Source organism: Typopeltis vanoorti, chromosome 5 (genome assembly GCF_054136105.1).
Source record: "Typopeltis vanoorti isolate ZY-2024b chromosome 5, IOZ_Tvanoo_1.0, whole genome shotgun sequence".
Taxonomy (NCBI): Eukaryota; Metazoa; Arthropoda; class Arachnida; order Uropygi; family Thelyphonidae; genus Typopeltis; species Typopeltis vanoorti.
Genome location: NC_143553.1, coordinates 167,801,704 through 167,824,966, shown reverse-complemented (window position 1 = coordinate 167,824,966; position 23,263 = coordinate 167,801,704). Strand labels below are relative to the sequence as shown.

General features: G+C 35.2%; 1 protein-coding gene across 9 annotated transcripts in view; it reads right to left on the bottom strand.

The window, feature by feature from the left end:
* Doa (CDC like kinase darkener of apricot) overlaps nucleotides 1–23,263 on the bottom strand; it is a 390,113-nt gene that overhangs the window by 214,572 nt on the left and 152,278 nt on the right. For 3 of the 9 annotated variants that reach the window (XM_090393402.1, XM_090393404.1, XM_090393409.1), the window contains 2 exons: nucleotides 1,116–1,212; nucleotides 647–713 (listed from right to left, as the gene is read on the bottom strand). In XM_090393402.1, coding sequence (XP_090249528.1) covers nucleotides 647–713; nucleotides 1,116–1,212 — 164 coding nt within the window. Of the gene's footprint in view, nucleotides 1–646; nucleotides 714–1,115; nucleotides 1,213–15,444; nucleotides 15,919–16,870; nucleotides 17,110–23,263 lie in introns of those variants that run through there. The other 6 variants (XM_090393403.1, XM_090393410.1, XM_090393407.1 and 3 more) reach the window with 5 other exon arrangements.

Here is a 23,263-nt window from a genome sequence, read left to right as displayed (position 1 = left end):
ACTCCTCACTCCCTTACTCACACCTTCCTTATACAGCTTCCAGAGATGGCCTCTTGTTCTTCCTCTGTGTCCAGTCATTCTATGAAAAATCTCATCCACATTAATCTGTTTTACAGCTTTTTAATAACAATGCTAGCAGCAGACAGTAGCAGGGATAAAAAAAAAATTTAAGTAATGAATAACAGTGAGTGAGTCACTGAGTTTGCAGATAATTTTGCAGAAGGTAATTTCAAGATATACTATCCTGGTCAGCTAAGTGGCTAGCATTTCCACTATCAACTAACAGGATGTATGTTTTAATCTCACTGTGGTATGGATGCTTGTGAAGGTCTTTAGGTAGAGAATGAATTTCACAGTCCAGTGTGAGACCAGCACCCTGTTTATTTGAGGCCTAGAGTGGTTTCAAAAGTTCTTCTATGTTTTGTCTCTAGAGTAATGTTCCCAAATTAGCAAACCCACAGCCCACACAGAGTAGTAATATGCCATAGGTTTACAGCTTTTAAAAAGTACAAAAAAAACTGTATTTTAATTATAAAAAATAAATAACTAATGTTCTTTGCTGTTACTTTTTTTTTTTTTAAATTCAGATTCAATTCACTAAGGAATTCTGAATGATGACATCAGTCTATGTTATATAACTACTTACTTGCTAATATCTGTCACCTTAACAACTTTGCCAAAAGTGCCTTCACCCAGTGTGCTGATGATTTTATCTGAAATAAAGGACAAAGGAAAATTTTAAATTAAATAAATAATGAAAAACATTGATACAACTTACTTTTACAAAAGGCAATTCTATGTTACAATTTAAGTAATTTAATCCAGGAAAGTATTTATTTAAGAAAGGGTGGATATAATTAAATGAACTGATGCATTTAAAATATTTAAATAGAAAATCTCAAAGAGTACTTGGAGTAATATATAAATGTTTATATATATATCAAAAACTATATATGAAAAATTGGAGGATTAAAAGAAAACATCTATATAAGTTAGATTGATGTAAATTTTGCCCTCATTTTATTTTAGTAAATTAAGTTATATTACTGATAATAAGCACTTTAAATTACTTGAACAGTGTGAATAAATTAGGTATGTTACGAAAAGATGAGTACATCGATCCTGAAGAATGTCTCCCGGCCGATACACCAAGTGGCCATCTTCATCGTCTTCCACACTGGCTTGATGAGAGCTGTGTTCATGGGGAGACTGCTGCAATCAACCATATTCCATTGAAGAATCAGCCATCAACCAACCAATCCCCAGAAGAAGGGTACAGGATCATTCAACACAGATCAGGTGCAGCACATGCATGTTCAAGAGGGATACCAGCAATGTTCATCATTCACAGGCGATGGCACGAACATGGCAAATAACACAAACAGGGAGGCATGGCCGTGTGAACAACAGTGCAATAAACATGTTATCTAAGTTTTAACCTAATGATATACTAAATTCCTTTAGAAAATCAAAGCAAAAATAGCTTACATTAAAGTAATTATATATAGAGAATTAATAACTTCAATATTAAACTGAGACTCATCAAAAAGTTTCAAGAATTATATATGTTTACACATGCACATCACATATAGAATTAATTTGGAAAGGGGTGGGAGAGTGGAATGATAGCCACTATTCAGGACTATTCTAGGAACTCTTTGACAAGCTCTCCTAAGAGAACAATACAACTAACAATTTCTTTTATTTATATCTTCTTCATTAAAAATTCTAATATTTAATTTTGATATAATTTAAAAGTTTAAATATTTATTGTATTTATTTATTATATATATAGATATTAGACAGGAAAATGGAAATGCAATGCAATGTCACTGGTAGGGTTCTATAATACACTAAAACAGGCTAGCCTGGTTAGCTCAGCAGATTATGTTCTTCAATCTAAAGGCTATGGATTCAAATTCACATGTGGCATGGAGGTTTGCAAAAAGTATTTAGATGGCAGATTATTTTAATTACCAGTGTGAAACCACTATACTTATCAGAGGACTGAAGTGACTAGGGAAAAAAAAGTACCATATATATAAAATCTCTGAAGTAGGGTTCCCAGATTATCTAATATTTAACTAATTTATAATATTAAATGTGCTACAGGAGAACTTTTGGTGGATAGGATCAATGGAAATAACATAATATACCAAGGTTCAGAATTGCTCCTGAGGAATTCTGCATTATACTTCTAACAAGAAGTTGAAATCTCACCAGCATGATGGAGACAAAGTGCTATTATATGCCTATGGATTGAAGATGGGCAGGTTTCTGTATTCTGGAACTAAGTAACTTCATGCACATTGTGTACTGGTATATTATTACCTTGGAAGGTAGCCCTTTAAGTGAAGAAGAAGAAGAAGAAGAAATGTTTCATCAACAGATGCAGAGGATCAGTCAGAATGATAATTGGGCATTAGCAACCACATAACATGCATCTCAACTACTGGAGTTTTTTGGAAATCTTTCCCAGTGGAAAAATCAGGCAATCATAGTTATAGAGCTACCAGAACACTTGTCCACAACATACGGGGTACATAGAAGATACAGTAAAAGAACAAAATTGTCATTAGTATTTGCCCTACTATGTAGACTATATCGTAACATGTGATATCATTGGATGGAACGACACCGTCTAAACAGTTTGTTTGCACTGTTTTAGACAATATGAAGTTTTAGTGGCTCCTGACTAACTGTATACAATCCATTTACCACTAACCTGTTTGCTTTATAATCCAGACTAATGCTCATTGAAAGGCATTACTGCTACTCTTCAAATAGGGATATAAATAAAACTGCAATTTATTTTCCCAAGCTGACATTACCTGCAAAACATCTCTTATAATAAAATCAATGTGAACTGGAGGGTAATGTGAGATGCCAAACTAGGTATTTCCCCCCCTCCAATGTAAATCCCACCCATAAAAGATCAGGTAATCTGGGAATTCTATTCTAGAGACTAAACATGGTTTATTTTTAAGCCCCTTCAGGCCTCTGATTAGTACAGTGATGGTTGCTGTCTCCTGATGTGAAACAATAACCAACCGAAAACATTTAAAAACTCAGGACACAATACAAGTCGAACCCATGGCCTGTAAGTTATAGACAGGAAATGCTATCACTCAGCCAACCAGGTAACTAGCCTGAATAAACAAAAATCAACAATGCACTTCAGAATAAAATTGTGTATGATTTAAATAACTTCTGTAAATGACAAGAAGGGCCATATATATATATATAAGTTAGAAGAGAATGAGAGAACATCTACATTTTAATGGCTGAAACATAGTATCACACAGGAAAGCAACTACTGAGTTAAAAAAGAATAATAATAATAAACCTTGAGACTGCATAACAATTCTATTATCCAGCAGTGGAATAATATCTTTTAACCTAGTGCAAGAGCAATTACAGTAGCAGCAGATATAAATTTAAAAAGTTGTTACTCTTCAAAATCATTTGCTTCAGATGGAAATTATAAACAGAAGCTCAGCAGTATCAATAGAAATGGGACTGTGATGTTGATCCTTATTCAATTGTCATTTATGACATAAATATATAAATACTACCTTGGTATGCTATGACCTGTGCCTCATTATGTAAAGCCTAAGTGTATCCACAGCAGAAGTAAAAGTTCCTTTAGCTCCTGATACAAAGATGGCTATACAAAACTTACACTCCTCTTTCAAGGAAAGAAAGAGAATTACAGTATTGTATAAATCAGTGCTGCAGATCCTTACAGTATTGTATAAATCAGTGCTGCAGATCCATGATTCATACTCTGCTGTAGTATGAATGTTATAAACTTGAATATTAATATTAAGGTTTTATTCAGTTATATACATAACATCAAGATATTTAGAACAAAATGAATAAAATACAGGAAGTACAATGTTGAAAATGTATTTTCAAAGAGTATTCCCAACATCTTGCTTCCTTGTATTTCATCCTCCTGATATTTAAAAAAAGATTTTCTGTGATTTATATGACATCCAACATCTTAACAGGTACCTTTTCAGGATTTTGATCAATCTTTGAAACAGGACCACTATTAGCTGAAACTTTAATATGAGTTTGACTTTGGTTTTCACAATGATCTCAGTAGACTGTTCTGCATTTTACATCAAGCAATGTTAAAAGATCTGGTTCTACATCTGATCCTAGCATCCAAATATTCACAGCAAACCTGACTTAAATTAAACAAAGAAGGAACTGATGTCATATTACAGGATACACCGAGCATATCAGTTCCTCGGTGTATCTGGCCAACAAATGGATTGGCAAAACACAATATACAGCTATTCCTGGAGACATGTCAACCCGATCTTGCAGTGTGGCCTGTTTCCACCAATGAGACTGAGAAAATCAACAAGTTCTTGCAAAAAATATATCTTGCTAGTTTGAGATAATGTCAACTAGATCTAATAGGCATTAGATGACCCTCAATGCCTGGTGGAACACCATTACCTAATTTATTGGAGGCCTGAAGTGGGGCAAGAATCCTTGTTCTTCTACATGCAGATTAAGTAAATGACACCTTCAAAAAGGATACCATAAATATTTAGACTGCTATCATTCAAGATTTAAGCAGTAAACCAGTTCTGCAGGCTAGCAGCTGGATAGAACAGGACTGAACCTGACAATGTATCAGAAGGCTTTGCAATCAGATGGAACATTAATAATTCTGCAACTATCTACATACAGTGTCACACTTGATTCTTCAGGAAAACAAGTAGCATTCATAAAGTAACATGCACATACAAATTAGCCTAATGTGGAAAGGAAGAATGGCAACATCTGCCTCGAGAAACGTAAGAAATACACTACCATCATTTTGAAAAGTCTAGAAGACTCTGCTTTGGACATCCTTTAACATAAGGTCAGATGGAAGAAATAACAATAATACATTTAAACTAGAAATACAAAATGTAACTACAGGTAACCCTTGTATAACGTGGATGTTGGGTTCCATAGAAATCCCGCGTAATATAAATTGCATTATGCAAAACTCAGATCACATACAAAAAAGTAGGGTTATGTTCCGAAATCAGTTTTTTTTTAAAAAAAAATTATATAAACAACAATGACATATCCAACAAAAAAATATTTTTATTCAATTCAGGTAATTCATTTAAGTTAAGAAAACATAAACTATGACACAAATACATAGTATAAAATTATAAAAATTACAAACTGTAATTAAGCTTCATTGCACGTAATGCATAAATGTTTTAGGTAAAATAAAAACAAGTGCATATTTCAATTTTTCATAGCACGAGGATTTGAAGATCGGTTAATAAACATTAGGTATATTATTTCTGGGAAAACTCCCATGTTACTCCTCTTTATAAACTATTATGATTACAGCTATTTTGCCTGCTTCAGTTTAGGAGTACCCCTGTTTAAATGTCATTGGCTATTTACTCATGGATTCTTAGGGCATTATGAGTGTAGATGTACTAAAAAGTATATGTAGCCTAAGGAATAGAAAATTGCACATACCTTTTTCTGGGTGTTGTGGCTTTTCCTCAGTCTGCGATGTCGAAAACTGCAGAGTGTGTGTGTGGGGGGGGTAGGCAGTATGGTAGAATAAGTTAGAAAAACCCGTTGTTATACGTTGTTATATAAGTTAGAAGAACACATTGGGAAAGTGCCATGTCACTTTCCCAATGTGTTCAGATGATGACCACGAATAGTCGAAACGGTCCACACCCCGTCAACCACCTTTCCCCTCCCTATTTTAAAAATTAACCCTTTCATTTTTTCCCCACCCTATATAAAAGTATATGTTTCTATATGTTACGAAAAAAACCCGGGTTTTTCTAACTTATTCTACCATACTGCCTACCCCCCGACACACACACACTCTGCAGTTTTCGACATCGCAGACTGAGGAAAAGCCACAACACCCAGAAAAATGTATGTGCAATTTTCTATTCCTTAGGCTACATATACTTTTTAGTACATCTACACTCATAATGCCCTAAGAATCCATGAGTAAATAGCCAATGACATTTAAACAGGGGTACTCCTAAACTGAAGCAGGCAAAATAGCTGTAATCATAATAAATAAACATTAGTTTTGTCATGTATTCACCTGATGCATTACTACAAAACAATACAGTAATTCTGTCTTCGGAAACTTTTAATCCAGGAGCTGATCTTTCATTTTTTGAAAATATAGGTATGTTTTGGCATTTTTTTTCCAATATAACCCGGATCCATCAGCATTGAACACCTGGTCTGCATTATAAATGTTTATAAACTTTGAAAGTTTTTTGTTTAATAAGATTTCCATCCAAAGGAATTTTCTTTTGAATGCATCTTCTTTCCAAATCATTAGAGATTTCTTCATTTTTCTCTTAGAGCGTACACGAGCAACGAGCTTTCCACTTACTGTTGACCCAGCAATAAACACTTTCTCGGATTTTATGCTCATTGTGTTTGATTGTTTAAATTGTTGATTCATTTAAATTCAAAGTCCTTACAACAACAGGTTTTTCTCCATTTTTCAACCGATCCATGATTTTAATTTTTTTTCTTCGAGACGAATTTTCTTTTCGATATTCATTTTTTCCCTTTCAATGCAATTTGTGGCCATCACTATAAAAATAATTTTTTTACATAAAAAAAGCATTACATATTAATTATGTATGTAACTCACCAGAAAAACACACTTATGATTTTTAATACGCTTTCCTGGCAGAAAATGAAGACAATTTTCAACAATAAACACTTTATACGGTATACAATTGACATGCATGCATGCTAAAGGGTGTTTCCCCTAATATAAATTCGCTACTTATAACTACCTGCACGATACAGGCAGACACAAATTTAATGAAGATAAAATTTGATTTTTAAGTCGCGCGGTGAAAAATATTTGAAAAAATAAAGGGTTACTACAATTTCTAGACTGTGTTTTTGCCAAAACCGTGTTGTATAAGTACTGCGTTGAACAAGGGTTACTACAATTTGTAGACCACGTTATCTTGAAACTGCATTATACGAGGGTTACCTGTACTTAAAAGCCTTGTTATCTCTAGATAACCAAATAATTACAGCAAGAAGTAAAGATGAACCGCAATGATCAATATTTTCCTTAAACACAATTGTTAAGAAATTCAGGAGGAAAATATCAATAAGTAAATTTCAATCTAAAGTTGGAAAAAAAATAACATGACTGAGAATTAAATTTTAGAACAAATTAACTGCTTCAAATATAACTTGCATGTTCTGTATCACATACAAAATAAGTTGTTTATTTCTTAATGATATATATTAGAACACAGAAAAATAAGTAAATAATTAATTTATTAACTTATTGCTGATATTTCGCTGGTGATATAACCAGCATCTTCAGAGCACAAAAACTGTGTTCTAATATATACCGTTAAGAAATAAATAACATGTACGACGATCACATAAGTCTGTCCGCTCATACAAAATAAGTGTCAACAATATCAAAATTCAGAAATTCTTAAAGAAAACAGGGATGACCAATAATATTTTCAAACCTAACCAAGTTTGAAAGCATATAAGAATATGTATGAATGTGAAATATGGACCACAAAAACTGCAGAAGAAAAAAGAACAGAAACTGGAGAAATAAAATTTAAAAATATGCTCAGTTATAGATAAATATACAAATACAGAAATGGATTGGATATATCAGAAGAATGGAGAACTCAAGCCGAAAAAGCTACTCCAATACTAACCCGATTATTATGTTGGAGGTTTAATGGATTTTTTTACAACACTCAAAAAGAATTAAAATAGAATTTGATACTTCCTATATTTCGTCCTAGTCACTAGGACATCTACGGGGATTACAAAGACAATTAATGTAACATGCACACAAAAACTTACAATACTAAGCCCAACCACGTGGGTGACAATAAAGTCCTATCTAGGTGGAGCGCCCTCTAAGGGCAGTTGTAGGTGGCCTGGAATGTAAGGTGGGACCTCTGGTGATGACTGTTTCCCAAATCTTCGGAAGCTTAATGCAACCGTATTTGTTAAGATTTGGTTGGTTTTTGAGAGCTGCTGCTGCTTCTAAGAAAAGTCTCTCTTTCTCGAATTTGCTGTGGTGGAGCATGGTGGTTTTCTTCCATGATACTCTGTGGGTGGTGTCCAAAACATGGTCAGCCAAGCCTGAATGGCCATAGTTGTGTTTAACGATGTACGACTTGTGTTCCTCCAGGCAGATGGATGCTGAAGTTGTGTTTAACATCGTTAAACACAACTATGGCCATTCAGGCTTGGCTGACCATGTTTTGGACACCACCCACAGAGTATCATGGAAGAAAACCACCATGCTCCACCACAGCAAATTCAAGAAAGAGAGACTTTTCTTAGAAGCAGCAGCAGCTCTCAAAAACCAACCAAATCTTAACAAATACGGTTGCATTAAGCTTCCGAAGATTTGGGAAACAGTCATCACCAGAGGTCCCACCTTACATTCCAGGCCACCTACAACTGCACTTAGAGGGCGCTCCACCTAGATAGGACTTTATTGTCACCCACGTGGTTGGGCTTAGTATTGTAAGTTTTTGTGTGCATGTTACATTAATTGTCTTTGTAATCCCCGTAGATGTCCTAGTGACTAGGACGAAATATAGGAAGTATTAAATTCTATTTTAATTCTTTTTGAGTGTTGTAAAAAATCCATTAAACCTCCAACATAATGTCCTCACAGCACTTAAGCCTCTACACAAGAATACTAACCCGATTAGAGGATACAAAAGCAAGGATGACCAAGTCATCCTTGCTTTGATGATGGCATGAGACTGGAACTAAATGCCATCATCAAGTGCTTCTACATTTCCTTATACGTGCCTTTGCAGACAGAATGTGCAAGTCAGATTTCAGAGAATTTCTCAAAAATTAAGGCATTTACCACATAAATTTAAACTTGTGTTATCTGAAGTGAGAAAAAAAATCATTATATTGAATCAGTTTCATGTTAATCTTTAATCATGTTATTTTCAATTAAAAAAAATAAAAAATACAGTATAATAAATGACCAATGCACATCTACTACAACTGAAACATTTCCTATCTGCAACTTTTTTTTTTATGTTGCTTCTACCCATGAAAGGTTATTAGTAAACCTATAGTACATTTTGTACCATGACTTAAAAATATCCTAAAATATAAGGATATTTTCCCTATTTTTTTTTTTTTTTATCAATTTTAGAATTTCTTATTTACCATATTCATAGTTCAGAAAGCCTGCTCTAGAGACCAAACATGGAACTTTTTCAAGCCACTTCAGGCCTCCAATAAGCAGATCAGTGGTCTCACACCTGGAAAGGAAATTCATCTTCTACCTGAAGACAATCACAAATATCCATGCCCACAGCCTGTTGGTTGAAGAGCAGGTATGCTACCAAAGAAGACTATCAGATTTTTGTGGATGGATTATTATAAAAATAGTAAGCTTACATACTTTATGGAACATTACATCCATCTTCTTGACAACAAAGACCATTTTTATCACAGGAAGATGTAAACTTGTATTTCATTAGAGTAACTATTATGGATCAATACTTATTCATAATTATTAAGAGAGACCTCCAGGAAGTCAGAAACTCATTGAGGGAGGCCATACTATTTGCACCAGCTGTGAAACCTGTTCTTGAATTCATTCATGCTACCTGCATGCACCACTCCATGAGAGAAAAATCTAGCCCTCACTACCTAAACAGCATTCATTCCCAACTTCCAAGGATGCCCTCATGTTCTTTCCCCACCCTCCATAAAATGAAGATGTCCATTTACTGATATTCTGTAAAACCCTTTCAGAACTTTGAAAGTCTCAATAATATCACCCCTCTTTCTCCTGTCTGCTAGTGTCTGTAGTCAACTAATAGCAATCTGTCTTCATAATCAGTATTCCACAATCCTGATATCATTTTTGACACTCTCCTTTGTACTCTCTCCACTGTATCAGAATGACAACAAAAACCAGGAGAACAGACCTACAAGCAATAGTCCAAATGCGGTCTTATCAAGGCCTTGTAAAGAGGTGAAATAGCTTCCTTATATGTCAAGGTTCATTTCAGCATTGCAATTATTCTCTGAGTTGTATTAACAATTTTTGTTATATGACTCTTGAACTTCACCTTCCTGTTTACTAAAACTCCAAGATCCCTAGCTTGATCCCACCAATATAATATTGACACTGGATACCTAATCACACCAAAGTGCATGAATTTACATTTATTAACATTAAACTGATAGACATTTTCACATTCCCACAATTCCAGCCTATTCAAATAATTCTGCAAGTACTACATTAGCAGCACACCTGATTACCATACCTATTTTTGCATCATCAGCAAATAGCTGTATGTCGACTGTCAAATTCTTCCCAATGTTATTAATATACAAATTGAATAACAATGGACCAAGGCCTGATCCTTGAGGCAACACTACTGATTACCTTGAATCTTGCAAATTCACACCTTCCATATACAACTTGTGATATCTGTCAATCAGCCATTCTCTTATCTGTGCCAATAGTTTATAATCCAATCCCATATTCTCCAGTTTATGTAACAGTCTTCTATGCTGTATTCTGTCAAAAGCCTGATCAAAAAATCCAAAGTATCATGGTATATCTATTCCCCTTGTCTAACTCAGTTGTAACATTATTATAGAATGTGAGCAAGTTGCTAAAACATAGTAAACTCATGCTGTTCATTGCAAAGTAGAGATTCTCTGACAACGCATTTCTGAATGCAAGCCCCCTTAACCAACTGTTCCCAAGTCTTCACTACCACCCCTGAGATACTGATAGGTCAATATTTGGATGCATTGGTCTTTGCACCACCCCTGTGCAATGGGATTACCATACATTCTTTCCACTCCTGTGGAATCTTCCCTGTTCTGAGACTCAAATTACATAATCTGATCAAAGTAATAGCCAGTTTAGCTGAATACTCTTTTAGTATCCATGCTGATATCTCATCAGTTCCTATTGCAGAATTCTTTAACCACACCAAATAGCCATATAAATGAAAAATATCAATTTGTGCTTCCTATCTATGTTACTGTAATAGTAACATAAAATATATGAAATAAATCTGCTAATGCATTTTTATTCCCCCTTCCATTTTATCCCTATCTAACATTTGGAGACTGAGGGAGCAGTTTAATTGCTGCTAGTAGCCTATCAGAGATAGCTGGACAAAACTGTCACTAATTATAAATGGCATCTGATGATGGTTGACAAGTGTCACCATCTCCTGATCACTAACACAATGTTACTGTCTGAAATAGTGTGGATTTTCAGTCATTTACAGGGCAAAAAAACTTGCTTGCCCCTTCCAGAGATCAACTAATTCAGGAATCGATCAAAGAAAGGGTTAGAAAAAATTCCTCTAGTTGACAACTAGGTTTGAACTGAGAACACCTTTCTTCAAGCAGTCTAGTGCTACTGATGCAAACCACCATTTCTTCAGGGCTAACATAGGCCTATATTATTCTAATAGTATCCAAATACAAAATAATGATAATTTTTAAAGCATGTTGGAATTTGAAGAGCAAGTATCACCTTCATACAGTTATTCCTTTTAAGTCAAACTGAAATGTCATACAACATGCCAATTATGCAATTTTGATGACAGATCAAAGAAAGAAAGATCAAAATTACATAATGAATACATTTACGATGCCACAATCTGACTTACCAAACCAACCATGGAAAAGTAAATAATCCTATGATGGTTAGACTTAATTTTTAAATTCTAAACTGCTTCAAAAATTGCTACAAATAATTATTTAATTAAGTAATGTAAATATTAGATGAAAGCATAGATCAAAACTGTGTAATGGACAGTCATACTGAATGGGACTGCAGTTTCATTTACCAAACCCACACAAGGAAAGTAATCATAGAAAATTGGCAGGAAGTGAGGGGGGAGTCCATTAACACTCTATTAAGGAACATTGCAGCTTTGTTCAGCCAATCTCAAATTCCTCCATATACTCTACACTGTTTTAAAACATAACCTTTCTTAGTGAAAACAGAATAATACTGTATAACAATGAAATATTAACAGAGGAAACAGTGATTTTATTCCGAATGAATGACAATACAAGGAATTTACTAAGGTACCTGAAGATAACTTAGAGTAAAATACAAACCTATTAAACATTTAAGAAATTCCTCAATGTTTTATTATCTTTTCTGGCAGATAAACAGCAGTTATGATTAATCTGAATAACCATCTTTGAAATAGAATACCAGTTGCCCCAAAAAAGGAAGAAAATTATACATCATCAAATTCCTGATATATACCCTCAAGGGGTGTAAATATATTTAAAATCTCCCTCTACCAAGAAAAACAAAACAAAAATTTACTCTAGTGCATATTTCTGATACCCACAGCAACTGCTAAAATTCATAGTATGTATTAGCATATTACCACTACTAATATCAACTATACTCCATAAATCTTCTTCACTCCATCTACCTCTGTTCTCTGGAACAGCCTTCCCTATGAAGTAACCTCTATATGTAGACCATTGGGACACTATAAATGTGAAAATCCTAACACACTCTATCTCTCTGGATGTTTCTCTTGGGATCTCTTTAAAGTAGATTATGAAGAAATAGTCCACTTTCTAACATTATCTATCCAGGTGATGCTAGGTAATCCCCAATGTCTTTTACCAGAAGTCAAATCCTCTAGTGCTAATTTAGGTAAGCTATCTAATCTAGCTATGTAGCCCAGCCACCAGAGCTGTTTACGATATATTTTAGTTTTCTTGTATTTTAGCAGTGGAACAGATTTTCCTTCTAACTTCATTTGTTGTGTGTGTTGTATATGGTATCTTCAAAAATTTTCTGTAACACTTCATCTCGAAGGCTAATAATCTTTTCTCATCTTATTATTATTATTATTATATTATTATTATTATTTGACACCTCCAGGGAGTCCAAAGACTCATCGAGGGAGAGTGTGCCAACAGCATCGAACGATTGGTCCCCTTCCAACTACTAACCGCGCTCAAACTTACTTAACTGAGCCATTAGTAGCAGAGGCTCTATCAATCGACCAACCTTGCTTTAGCAATATCCAACTCTCACACATCCATTTAGTAAGACAGAGTTAACAAGTGTATCAATGAGGTAGTTTTGTAATTAGCTGTATTTTATTGTCCTTCCAAAGTGGCTGTAATCTCTGAAAGGCAACAGTTGATTTAGCAATGAATGCTTTAATGCCATGTTTAGACTGGCCATCTCTGTGTTGTACATTTCCCAAGTAGGTAATCTTTCTACATCTTCCAATTTTTCATCATTAACTGAAGACACTGTGAACTCCATAAATACAATTGTCCAAACCACTGCACAATCAAGTTAGAAAATATAATTTATGGAATTTGCTTTCTTTTTAAAGAAATGCAATAAGCATTCAAAGATAATTAAATCTTTATTTAATCACTTGGAAACTGACTGCATCAAGAACATTTTGTTCTTAATGGTCAATTTCTGCACTGTGTCCTTTCTAAAGATACTTCTACAGGTGCTAATCGAACAACCATCATTTCCCCATTTTTGCTAAACCTACAATAACAGAACAACAGCTATCCAACAACCATTTACAGATAAACTGCTATCCCACCAATCTTATTACTCCTATTCATTTTTCATTCCATCTACCTCTGTTCTTTGGAAAAGCCTTCCCTATGAAATAACCTGCAAAGACCACAGTCTCTAGCTATTCAATACTTATCCCATGATTTTTGCTGATGTATAGCTTTAATTTTCTGGGTTTTGCAGTCTCTTGTATGAGAAGTGATATATAACTAGTTCCTACAATGATCAAACTTTGTAACACATGTACACACACATATATACATTTTTAGCTAATAGAATAATATCTTTTCTTTTTTACCCCCTCCCAATTAAAAAAAAAAAAAATCTGTGGCATAAGTCGAAATTAGAATGCAGGAGAGAGAGAGAGAGAGAGAGAGAGAGAGAGATGGGGGAAGGAGAAGAGAAAACTATGTTCTATTCTATAATCACTATTTTTTTTTAATCAGTTTACAGAATACACCAGAAGCAGATTTATTGTTTTATTGTTTAAAAAATAAAAAAGTAAATAAATAATCACAATCAGTGACAGATTTGAAGCATAAGATGCAACATAAAAGAATATTCTTCCCCATTTACTATGAATTTGTATAAACAAATTTTCATACTAATCTTGAGCTAATAAGATGTAAATCCCACTATTATTTAGGGGCAGTGAATTACAAGTTTCAAGTTTGAAATATATTGTTTTAAATCAATATAATTAAATTTTTTGTAGACATTACATTCAAATCATTTATTAGTATAATCCATAACTTTGAATATTTCACTTTATTTTTGCCAGCTTTTCTGAAATTATATATAGAATTATATATACATATATATATATATATTCTTTTAAGCCCATTTTTATAACAAATTTTTTGGTTATAAGCTTCCCCCATTTTTCTCCACCTTTATGTGTGGAAGGCTTTCATTGATGCCAGCATTCTCCAGCCATCTTCCTTCTCTCTCTCTTTGGTCATCCAGGCATTTGTCTTTCTTCAAATGGATGTCACTGAGTGACTGTCTTTGTCCAGCTATCGCTTTTTATCAGTGCAATTTGTTCTATATCTCCACTTGAATTTAAAAATCTCATATATATACACCTTGAGGGTACATGGCAGGAATTTGATGATGATAATAATTTTTATTAATACAATATAAAGTCTGGCGTTAATTATTACTCGGCTGGTGTTAATAACAATAATAACCTGTTTGAAAGGGGAGTTGCTAAAAGTCGTTTTACTGAAAATTATATTTTCTCAAACATCTGTAGAGAAATGAATTTTTTATTTATTTTATTTTATTTTTTGGTGTTGTGGATTCATTTGGCATATAAGACATATATGGGAATTTGAAATAAAATATTAAATTTAAAAAGAACATTACTATACATATACTGTATATATTTCATTATGCAACTGCGAGAACATGAGCGCCCCACAGTTGAACCGGTCATACTGAGAACTAGCGCACATTAAGATATTGCTTCGATTTTTCGGCAGGTGAAGTTTTCGTGATGCCGTATTTGCTATTATTTACTGTAAAAGAATGTAAGTATTATATGATCTTGCCGCAATGGTCATTCTTAATTCACAGAACTAGTGAAATTAGTGTTGTGTCTTTCCACGTTATCTCTGCTGCATATTGCTTTCTAAACTTAGGTTATAATTATTTTTCCCCCCCAAACACTTTCCTTTTCTTGCAAAACAACTTATTTGCCCTAAATATTCATTATAACAAATAAGCTAATGATTGCATACGTCGAAAATGTTGTATCTATATGAAATAGATATTATTCACGCAGAAAGTTAAGATTATTAAAAAAAAAAAAAAAAATGGCAATTTACGGTTTCGGAAGGCGCCTCTTCTCCAGTATCTACTTTCAAACAGGAAGAGAAATGCTCCGAGATACCACCAGTGGGCTCGCTTTCACCGTTCTCAATCTGAGACGGGGATAAGTCGGCAATCTCCATCATCAGAGGCAAAGAGGTAAATCATGAATTAAAAGCTACCTAAACTATACCTCATCTTCAGTATGTGAACTAAGTTGGAAACAAACCACTGCAAAAATCACCATATAAAACAGCTAATGTAGATAGTTTAAAACCTGTGTGTTACTCACGCAAAAAACATCAAAATAAAATTGCTGACCATCGCTAACATTGGGAAATTAATGAGTACTAAAACTTTGAAGACAACAAAAAATCGGTATCCGTAGCAGAAACTATAAATGATTCAAATTACGGTTACTGAACTCAACACCAAATGTCACTCGTCTGCGGCAAGGAGAGTCCACAAGGTTCGACAGCATCACGACTATAACGGCAAGAGAAGATATACCATCTCAAACCTCCTCCTTCCTGGCAGGAAGCCGACAGCAATAGGTGCCAGGGAGAACTTCCCAAAATAGTCCAGGCTTCCACTTTTTCAACAGTATATTTACACATTCACAGATGGGAGAATGGGAAACAAGTCACATAAATCGTAAACTTCAGTTTGACGTCGAAATACTTTAATTAACAGAAATCTTCGAATCAATGTTCCAGCAAATCTACTGCATCGGGAGTAGAACAGCTGCATAGTCAGCTACAAGAAACGTCAAAACAGGCCTTCTGTAAGAATAAATCTTTCTTTCGGAAAAGCTACATCATATGTTGTTTTAATTAACAGAATTTTATCTGATGCCATGATCTCAGTTTGGCTGCGATATATCTCGATATCCGAAATAAGTCAGTACAAAACAGAACATGTAAAATATTCAAATCATAATTGCTGTTTTAAAAAACGCTGGAAAGAATGAGATACTACTTTCCCTTACTTTTATGAGATTTCGACTTGCAGGAAATGACAACTTTGATAAAGGTACAAAGCGAAAGCTGATGAATGATGATAGGCCATAGACAGTCGCACCCTGATCACGCGCATAACCAAATCATCAACAGGAAACATGACTGTCAACACTACACAGCGCACTTTTACGGCGCCGTGGTGTTCAGTACCTAAAGAGTAATTCCCAAATGGCGCCTCAAGACCTATGGCCCTGACCTCAGCACAAGTGCTAAAGAAGTAACGTCGATATTTCTTAGCAAAGAACTAAAACAATACCGCTATTTACTTCAAGCTATGGTCTCTTCGCACTAAGATTCTTGAACGGAACTTGAGATCTAAGCCAAGAAAACATACGAATAAACTTACGGTTTTTAACACGGCGATACGAAAAACGCTATCAAATTTAAGTTATCAAGCGACCTACCTAACCTCAATCGGCCCTACCTTTGGCCGTAGCCGTCTGGTCCAGCAGCTATATGTGTGGAAGCCCAACGTGAGCGGTCCAACTGTCACATGGCTGCTACTATTTGATAAGAGTCCACGATGAGGACGGTGAGTAAGCATTTACAACTTCATAAGCACGTTCGGGAACAAAAAAGACTTGAATGGTGTTGCGATAACATTGCCTATAGGACGTCCAACACTATACAGAGCGTTGCTTGCTTGCAATGACCCTCTGTTGAGTTACGTCTCAACCCAATTAATGTCGCTCCTAAACAAATGCACCCAGAACGCTGCTCATGTGGTCACATGACCCGACGGGTGGGGCAACGACCGTCCCCACGAACGGCGGATTCCTCCCGCGACGCACGTGACTCTGTTATAGCAAGAGGTCAACGTTTGAAGTTTCTGGGAGTATTCCGAGCGGATACACAGAACGAGGCTGCTGCACAAATCGGCAGGCATTGTCTTTCAGCCGTAACCAATTATACATTCGAATGCCACGCCAAAAGTGAGCGAGCAATGGCTTGGAAGTCTGCAAAACTGTTCGTGATTTCTCCGATTTCCAACATGCTTATTATTAAGAATGCATATAACACATGAACTTTTAAAGTCACTCATTCAAGCAAACATTTATTTTCCATAACATTTCTCTCCCTCCCTTCAAGTAATAAAAGTTCGGAAGAAGGAGATCGATGCAATCTACACTCAATATGTTTGTTTTTCACTATGAAACAAGAAACTCATTGCTGCTTTATTGACTTACGTATAAATTTAAAAATAAGAAAAATATTCGATATCGTACTTTAGTACTATAAAAATACCACAGTAACGAAATTTGGAGCAATGAAAACTTCTGAAATACCATTTTAAAAAGTGTCATGCAGGGATGTCATACTCACCATATTTATTTAACATCGTAGAAAATGCGAGAATAACTGTAAACAGACAAAATTTACATCATACACAGAGGATATATAGTCTTATTCACAGATAATAATGCAAGCTTCCAAGTATATGATTGAAAATCTACATAAAATTGCAAGGGCTATGCAATGCAAAAACAAAGGCAATAGGTAGAAACAAAGAACCTTAAAGGTAAAAGAAAATAAACTGGAACAGATACAATTATGATGAAATTATTAAACAAAGAATAAATCTGAGTTGGTTTATGACCAAACTTACAAATATTTGAAAAAATACAAATCTCTCTGAAGAAAAATCTAAATGGTATTCCCTAAATAAAGATTGACAGACTTTCAAAATAAGTATTTAAGGAAAATAAACCAGCATGGATGGAAATGAATATTAACCAGGAGACTAGAGAAGAATAACAGCTATCAGAAGTGGTCTGAACTTTTACACAAATTTAAAATAACTTGCATCTAACCTTTAACCCAGCACTGGTGAGGTGGGAAAATGTAACAAAAGTGGTAAGGTGGTGTCCCACAGACCCACCCAAATAATGTAGTGTATTATAGAAATCCATATATTTTTAATCAATATTAATGGATTCTGTGGATGCATTGTTAAAAAGTTAGAGTCAATTTAAAATCTTTGGGGTCTGTGACACCCACCTTACTAACACAGGGTTAAAGGTTGTTGTTGTTTAAAATAGCTTGGTTGCAAATAGATTGGACTGGAAAGCTGTTGTTCATAACAGTCTCATCCTGTCATAATCAGAGGATGATACTGATAACTCTAGAACAGTGGTGTAGCTAGAGCTTTCGCTGCCTCTCTTAATACACACCAAAAATACTAATAATTTATTCCCTATATGTCATTTTGACTTCTTGTAAAGTCAAAATGACATATAGGGAATAAATTAAAACACTATGTTTATTTTTGAAGTAAAACTTTAATTTCAACATTCTAAAATGTTATTTTTCTAGCTTTTCTGTTAGCAAAATCGTTGATGACATTGGCGAAGTCTATTTCATAGTAATGTAGGTAATTCTTAATCAATTTTATTTAGAAACACTCCTATCACAACTATCAACACTTACAGCAATTGTGAGGAAAATTCGCAGTAGTATTACAATATTTGAAAATGAGTTCTTGAGACTGTATTTTAGAATTAACAGCAAAAGTTCAAAAAGGTTCAAAGTGAGGCCCGGGTCAGACCGCCCCTCCACCCCTCCCTAGCTACGCCTCTGCTCTAGAAGTGTACAAAAATGTACATATCTCAAAACAGACAGTGCAAGATATATCACAATGAATGTAGAAATGCCCAAATAGATTGGACTATTATGTAAAAATGAGAATTATGTAAAAATTCAAGGTATCCAACCCTCCTTCTAGTCAAAATACTCAAAAACAAAGAAATGTCTTTTAAAAAAACTACAAATTTGTATGCACTGTAATACAATCTACAAAGTGAACTACAGTAAAATGTAGAAACATCTGGCAGGTGGTTCAGCTAGAATGGAAAAAAAAGGGATAGGAGAAAAGAGAAAGGAATGTTTGACTAAGAGAGGGAGAAAGAAAAATTAAAGAGAGATGCTTGTACAGCAATTCTATAGAGATACATTATACATTCAAATGACTTATGAGAGTGATGAAATCATGCTTTCTGGGTGCAAAGATTAGTGATGTTAGCGAGGCTATTACAATGCAAAGGGATAAACTGAAAGAGTTGATTATTTTGGCTGGAACAAATGATTTGAAAGGAGACAAGTATGGCATGAGGGAAGACATGAAAGAGTTAATGAAAACAGCAAAAGGAAAGAGTGAGAGAGTCAAGATGGTAATTCTGATGTCACAGTATGACAGAGCTGAGTTGAGAACAAGGGCCATAGTAGTGAATGAATGCATAGTTTGGTAAGGCAAAATCCGAGTATGAGAGGAAATCAGCAGTACATGCCAAAGGTAATCCCAAAGGTCTTTCAGTATGCTGCAAGTAAAAGGAAGAATGTTTATAGAAGATTAATTTTAATAAATGCAGATGGCAACGAGGTAACTGAATTAGACGAAATAGTAGGATTACTAAGTGAACACTTTGCAAGAGTATATCATCCAGGTAGATGACATTGTAGTAACAAGAGGACAAGGGCTTCTTTAGAAATAGAAGTAAACGAACTGGGGGTGCATAGGATATTACAGAACCTTGATGTAAATACAGTTGAGATTAGATAGTATTCCAGCTTGAGTTTTACAAGAAGGTGCTAGGGAATTGGCAGTGCCTTTGACCACACTGTTTAATTTTAAACTTAATGATTAATTTCTTCGTGACATCAGGTTTTCAGTTTTAAAATCCATGCATTTCCAAAATAAAGCACTTTGTAGTAGCAGCACAAACAGAAATAGCCTACAATGCAGAAAGAAGGCAAACTGTGGAGTGAATGAACCTCATAGGATCAAAAGTGAGGCCCCTCCACCCCTCCCTAGCTACACCTCTGCTCTAGAAGTGTACAAAAATGCACATATCTGAATTGCCATGCAGCCATTGAGATATCTCACCAGTGACAAATTCTCATGCTTGAAAGTTCCTGGCTGGTATTATCTGATGGCAGTGAATGCAAGTTCATCAACATTCCACACTGGGGTAGAGTATACAAATGATTTCCAATAGCCCCATAAGTCAGGTGAACTGAAGAGGCGAAGCATGTAATCTGGAAGAAAAAGACATTGTGGAGGCAGCACAAGATGAGTGGTGATAATCAGTTACATGAGTACAAAGAGCAAGCAAGGAAGTTGACTTGCTTGGCAAGGGTAGCAAAAGTGCAGTATGAGCAGCAGTTAGCAAATGAGGCTGAAAGAATTCCCAGGGATTTTCGATATGTGGCCAGTACAAGGAAGAATGATTATGGCAGGATGCTGGTCAATGATAATGGAGGAAAATGATGAACACTGAGGAGAATATAGTAGAGGTGTTTAATGAGCAGTTCATTAAAGAATTCCATACTTGTAATGGTAACATAATGCAGAACTCGAGAGCAGTGGGAATGGTGGCGGAATCGATGGTGAGTGAGCAGGAGGTATATGAGGAATTGAGTAAACTTGATGTCATCAAGGCCATGGGAATTGATGGTATATCATCGTGTGTCTTGAAGGAACTTCCATGGAGTTCACAACAGCTTGAACTTACATTTTTAACATGAGTCTTAGATTAGCAGAAGTTCCAAACGAGTTGAAAGATAGCAAAATTGTTCTGCTTCATAAAGGGGATGATAACACTAAGGCTTAAAATTATAGGGCAGTTAGCTTGTCTAGAATTGGGGAAGCTAGTGAGGACAAGGATTCATAACTGGGTTCACAGCAGCAGCAGAATTCTCTTTAATGGGCAGCATGGGTTTGCTAAAGGAAGATCATGTTTTAGCAATCTGCTTACTTATTATAACAAAGTGATGAATACAATGGACCAGAGCAGATAAATACAATGGACACATGCAGTAATATATCTACATTTTGCAAAGGCTTTCGACAGAATGCCACAACAAACTAGTAGTTAAATTGGAATAAATGGAGTTAGATAGTAGATTAGTGCACTGGATTTCAGATTGGCTGTCTGATATGTATCAGCAGGTTGTGTATGAGGGGAATGATATCCCAAAGAAGAACGTCACTCGTGGTATGCCCCAGGGGGTCCATTTTAGGGCCATTGTTGTTTAATTTGCATCTAAATGACATTGGAAAGGGGTTAAATATGATATGCAGATGATGCAAAGTTGGGTAGAGTTATGAGAAGTAGAGCAAATATTGTAGCTTTGCAAGAGGACCTAAATACTGTCTGAATGGATTAGTGTGTGAAGATGTCACTTTAATGCAGGAAAGCACAAGGTTTTAAAATTTGGGAAGCAAAGATGGGATGCAGATTTTAACATTGGGGATATTTTAGAGGAGATGAGAAATCTGGGATGATGGAGGATAGGGACTTGAAACTTCGTGGACATTTTACTAAAATTGTGAAGACAACAGAGCAGATTATGGGAATGAAGAGGAGAACAGTGACGTGCAGAAGTAAGGATATTGTGATCAGACTGCATATGGATTAAGTGCACAGATTTGGTCACGTTGTCTTCAAAAGGATGATGAGTTGTTAGACGGTGTTCAGAGGCAATTGACTAAGTCAGTTTCTGGTCTCTGGAATGTGAAAAAAGTTTGAAAGAATGCAAATTACAGAGCCTAGTGGATAGAAGGAAGAGGTGAGACATGATAGAGATGTATAAGTTGGGTAAGAGGTAATACCAGATTAACATGGAAGAGATTTTTCATAGAATATCTATAGACAGAAGAGATTGAGAGGACATCCCTGGAAGCTGTATAAGGTGGGGGTGAGTAGTAGATTTTTTTTCCTATGGAAAATGGTGGGTGATTGGAATGTATTTCCTGAGAGTGCAGAGACATGATGAGCTGTGCATGTGAGAGTGTAACCTCCCATGATGTCTCTTAACTCCATAGAGGTCTGTCGACAATAATAATGAACCAGCATTTCACTTGACAACTTATCCTTTGTCTTTTCCAGATCTACAAAACTTAAATGCACATCCTTCTTATATTATTATTGTTATTATTATTTGGTAACCTCCATGTAGTCAACAGACTTATCGAGGGAGGCCCACTAAACAAGCAACATGTCTTTCATAATGAGCTCTGAAGTTATTTACACTACCTGCACTCACAATGCACTCAGGCAATGCATTCCATTTGCTAACACTCCACATAAAAAATTTACTCCTCACACCTTTCTTCACCACATCTTTATACAACTTCCAGGGATAGCCTCTCATTCTTCTCATCTTAACATCCACTTTTTTTTTTTTTTTATAATTCCTTCTGTATTAATCTGATAGAATTCCTTAACTAACTTGAAGGTATCTATCTATCTAATCTTTTCCTCCTATCCACCAACCTTTGTAATCCACATTCTCTCAAATGCTTTTCACACCAACACTCCAGAGTTCTGATATCACTTTGGTTATTCATCTTTGGACCCTCCTAATGTTTCCACATCATAATGAAAACTAGGTGACCAAATCTGAACACAATAGTCCATATGTTGTCTGACCAATGCCTTATATAGAGGCACCACCACCTCTTTATCCCTACATGTCAATTTACTTTTTATCATAGCAGCTATATGATGTTCAGTCTCTGCAACATGTGCAATGTGCCCTCAGAACTTCAGTCAACTGTTCACCATCACTCCAAGATCCCGAATCTCATCCACAACTCCACCACAATACAGTATGTAACCTTATATCTCTGTATCCCAAAGTGTAACAACTTGCATTTATTAATATTAAACCTGCAACCCCACTCATTTGTTCAAGCTGAAATTCTATCCAAATATTCCCGTAGAGAATTAACATCAGCACTACTGAATTTTACTTAAATTGGCATCATCGGCAAACATTTGAAGATCCCCCATTCGATCCACATGAAATATCATTAACG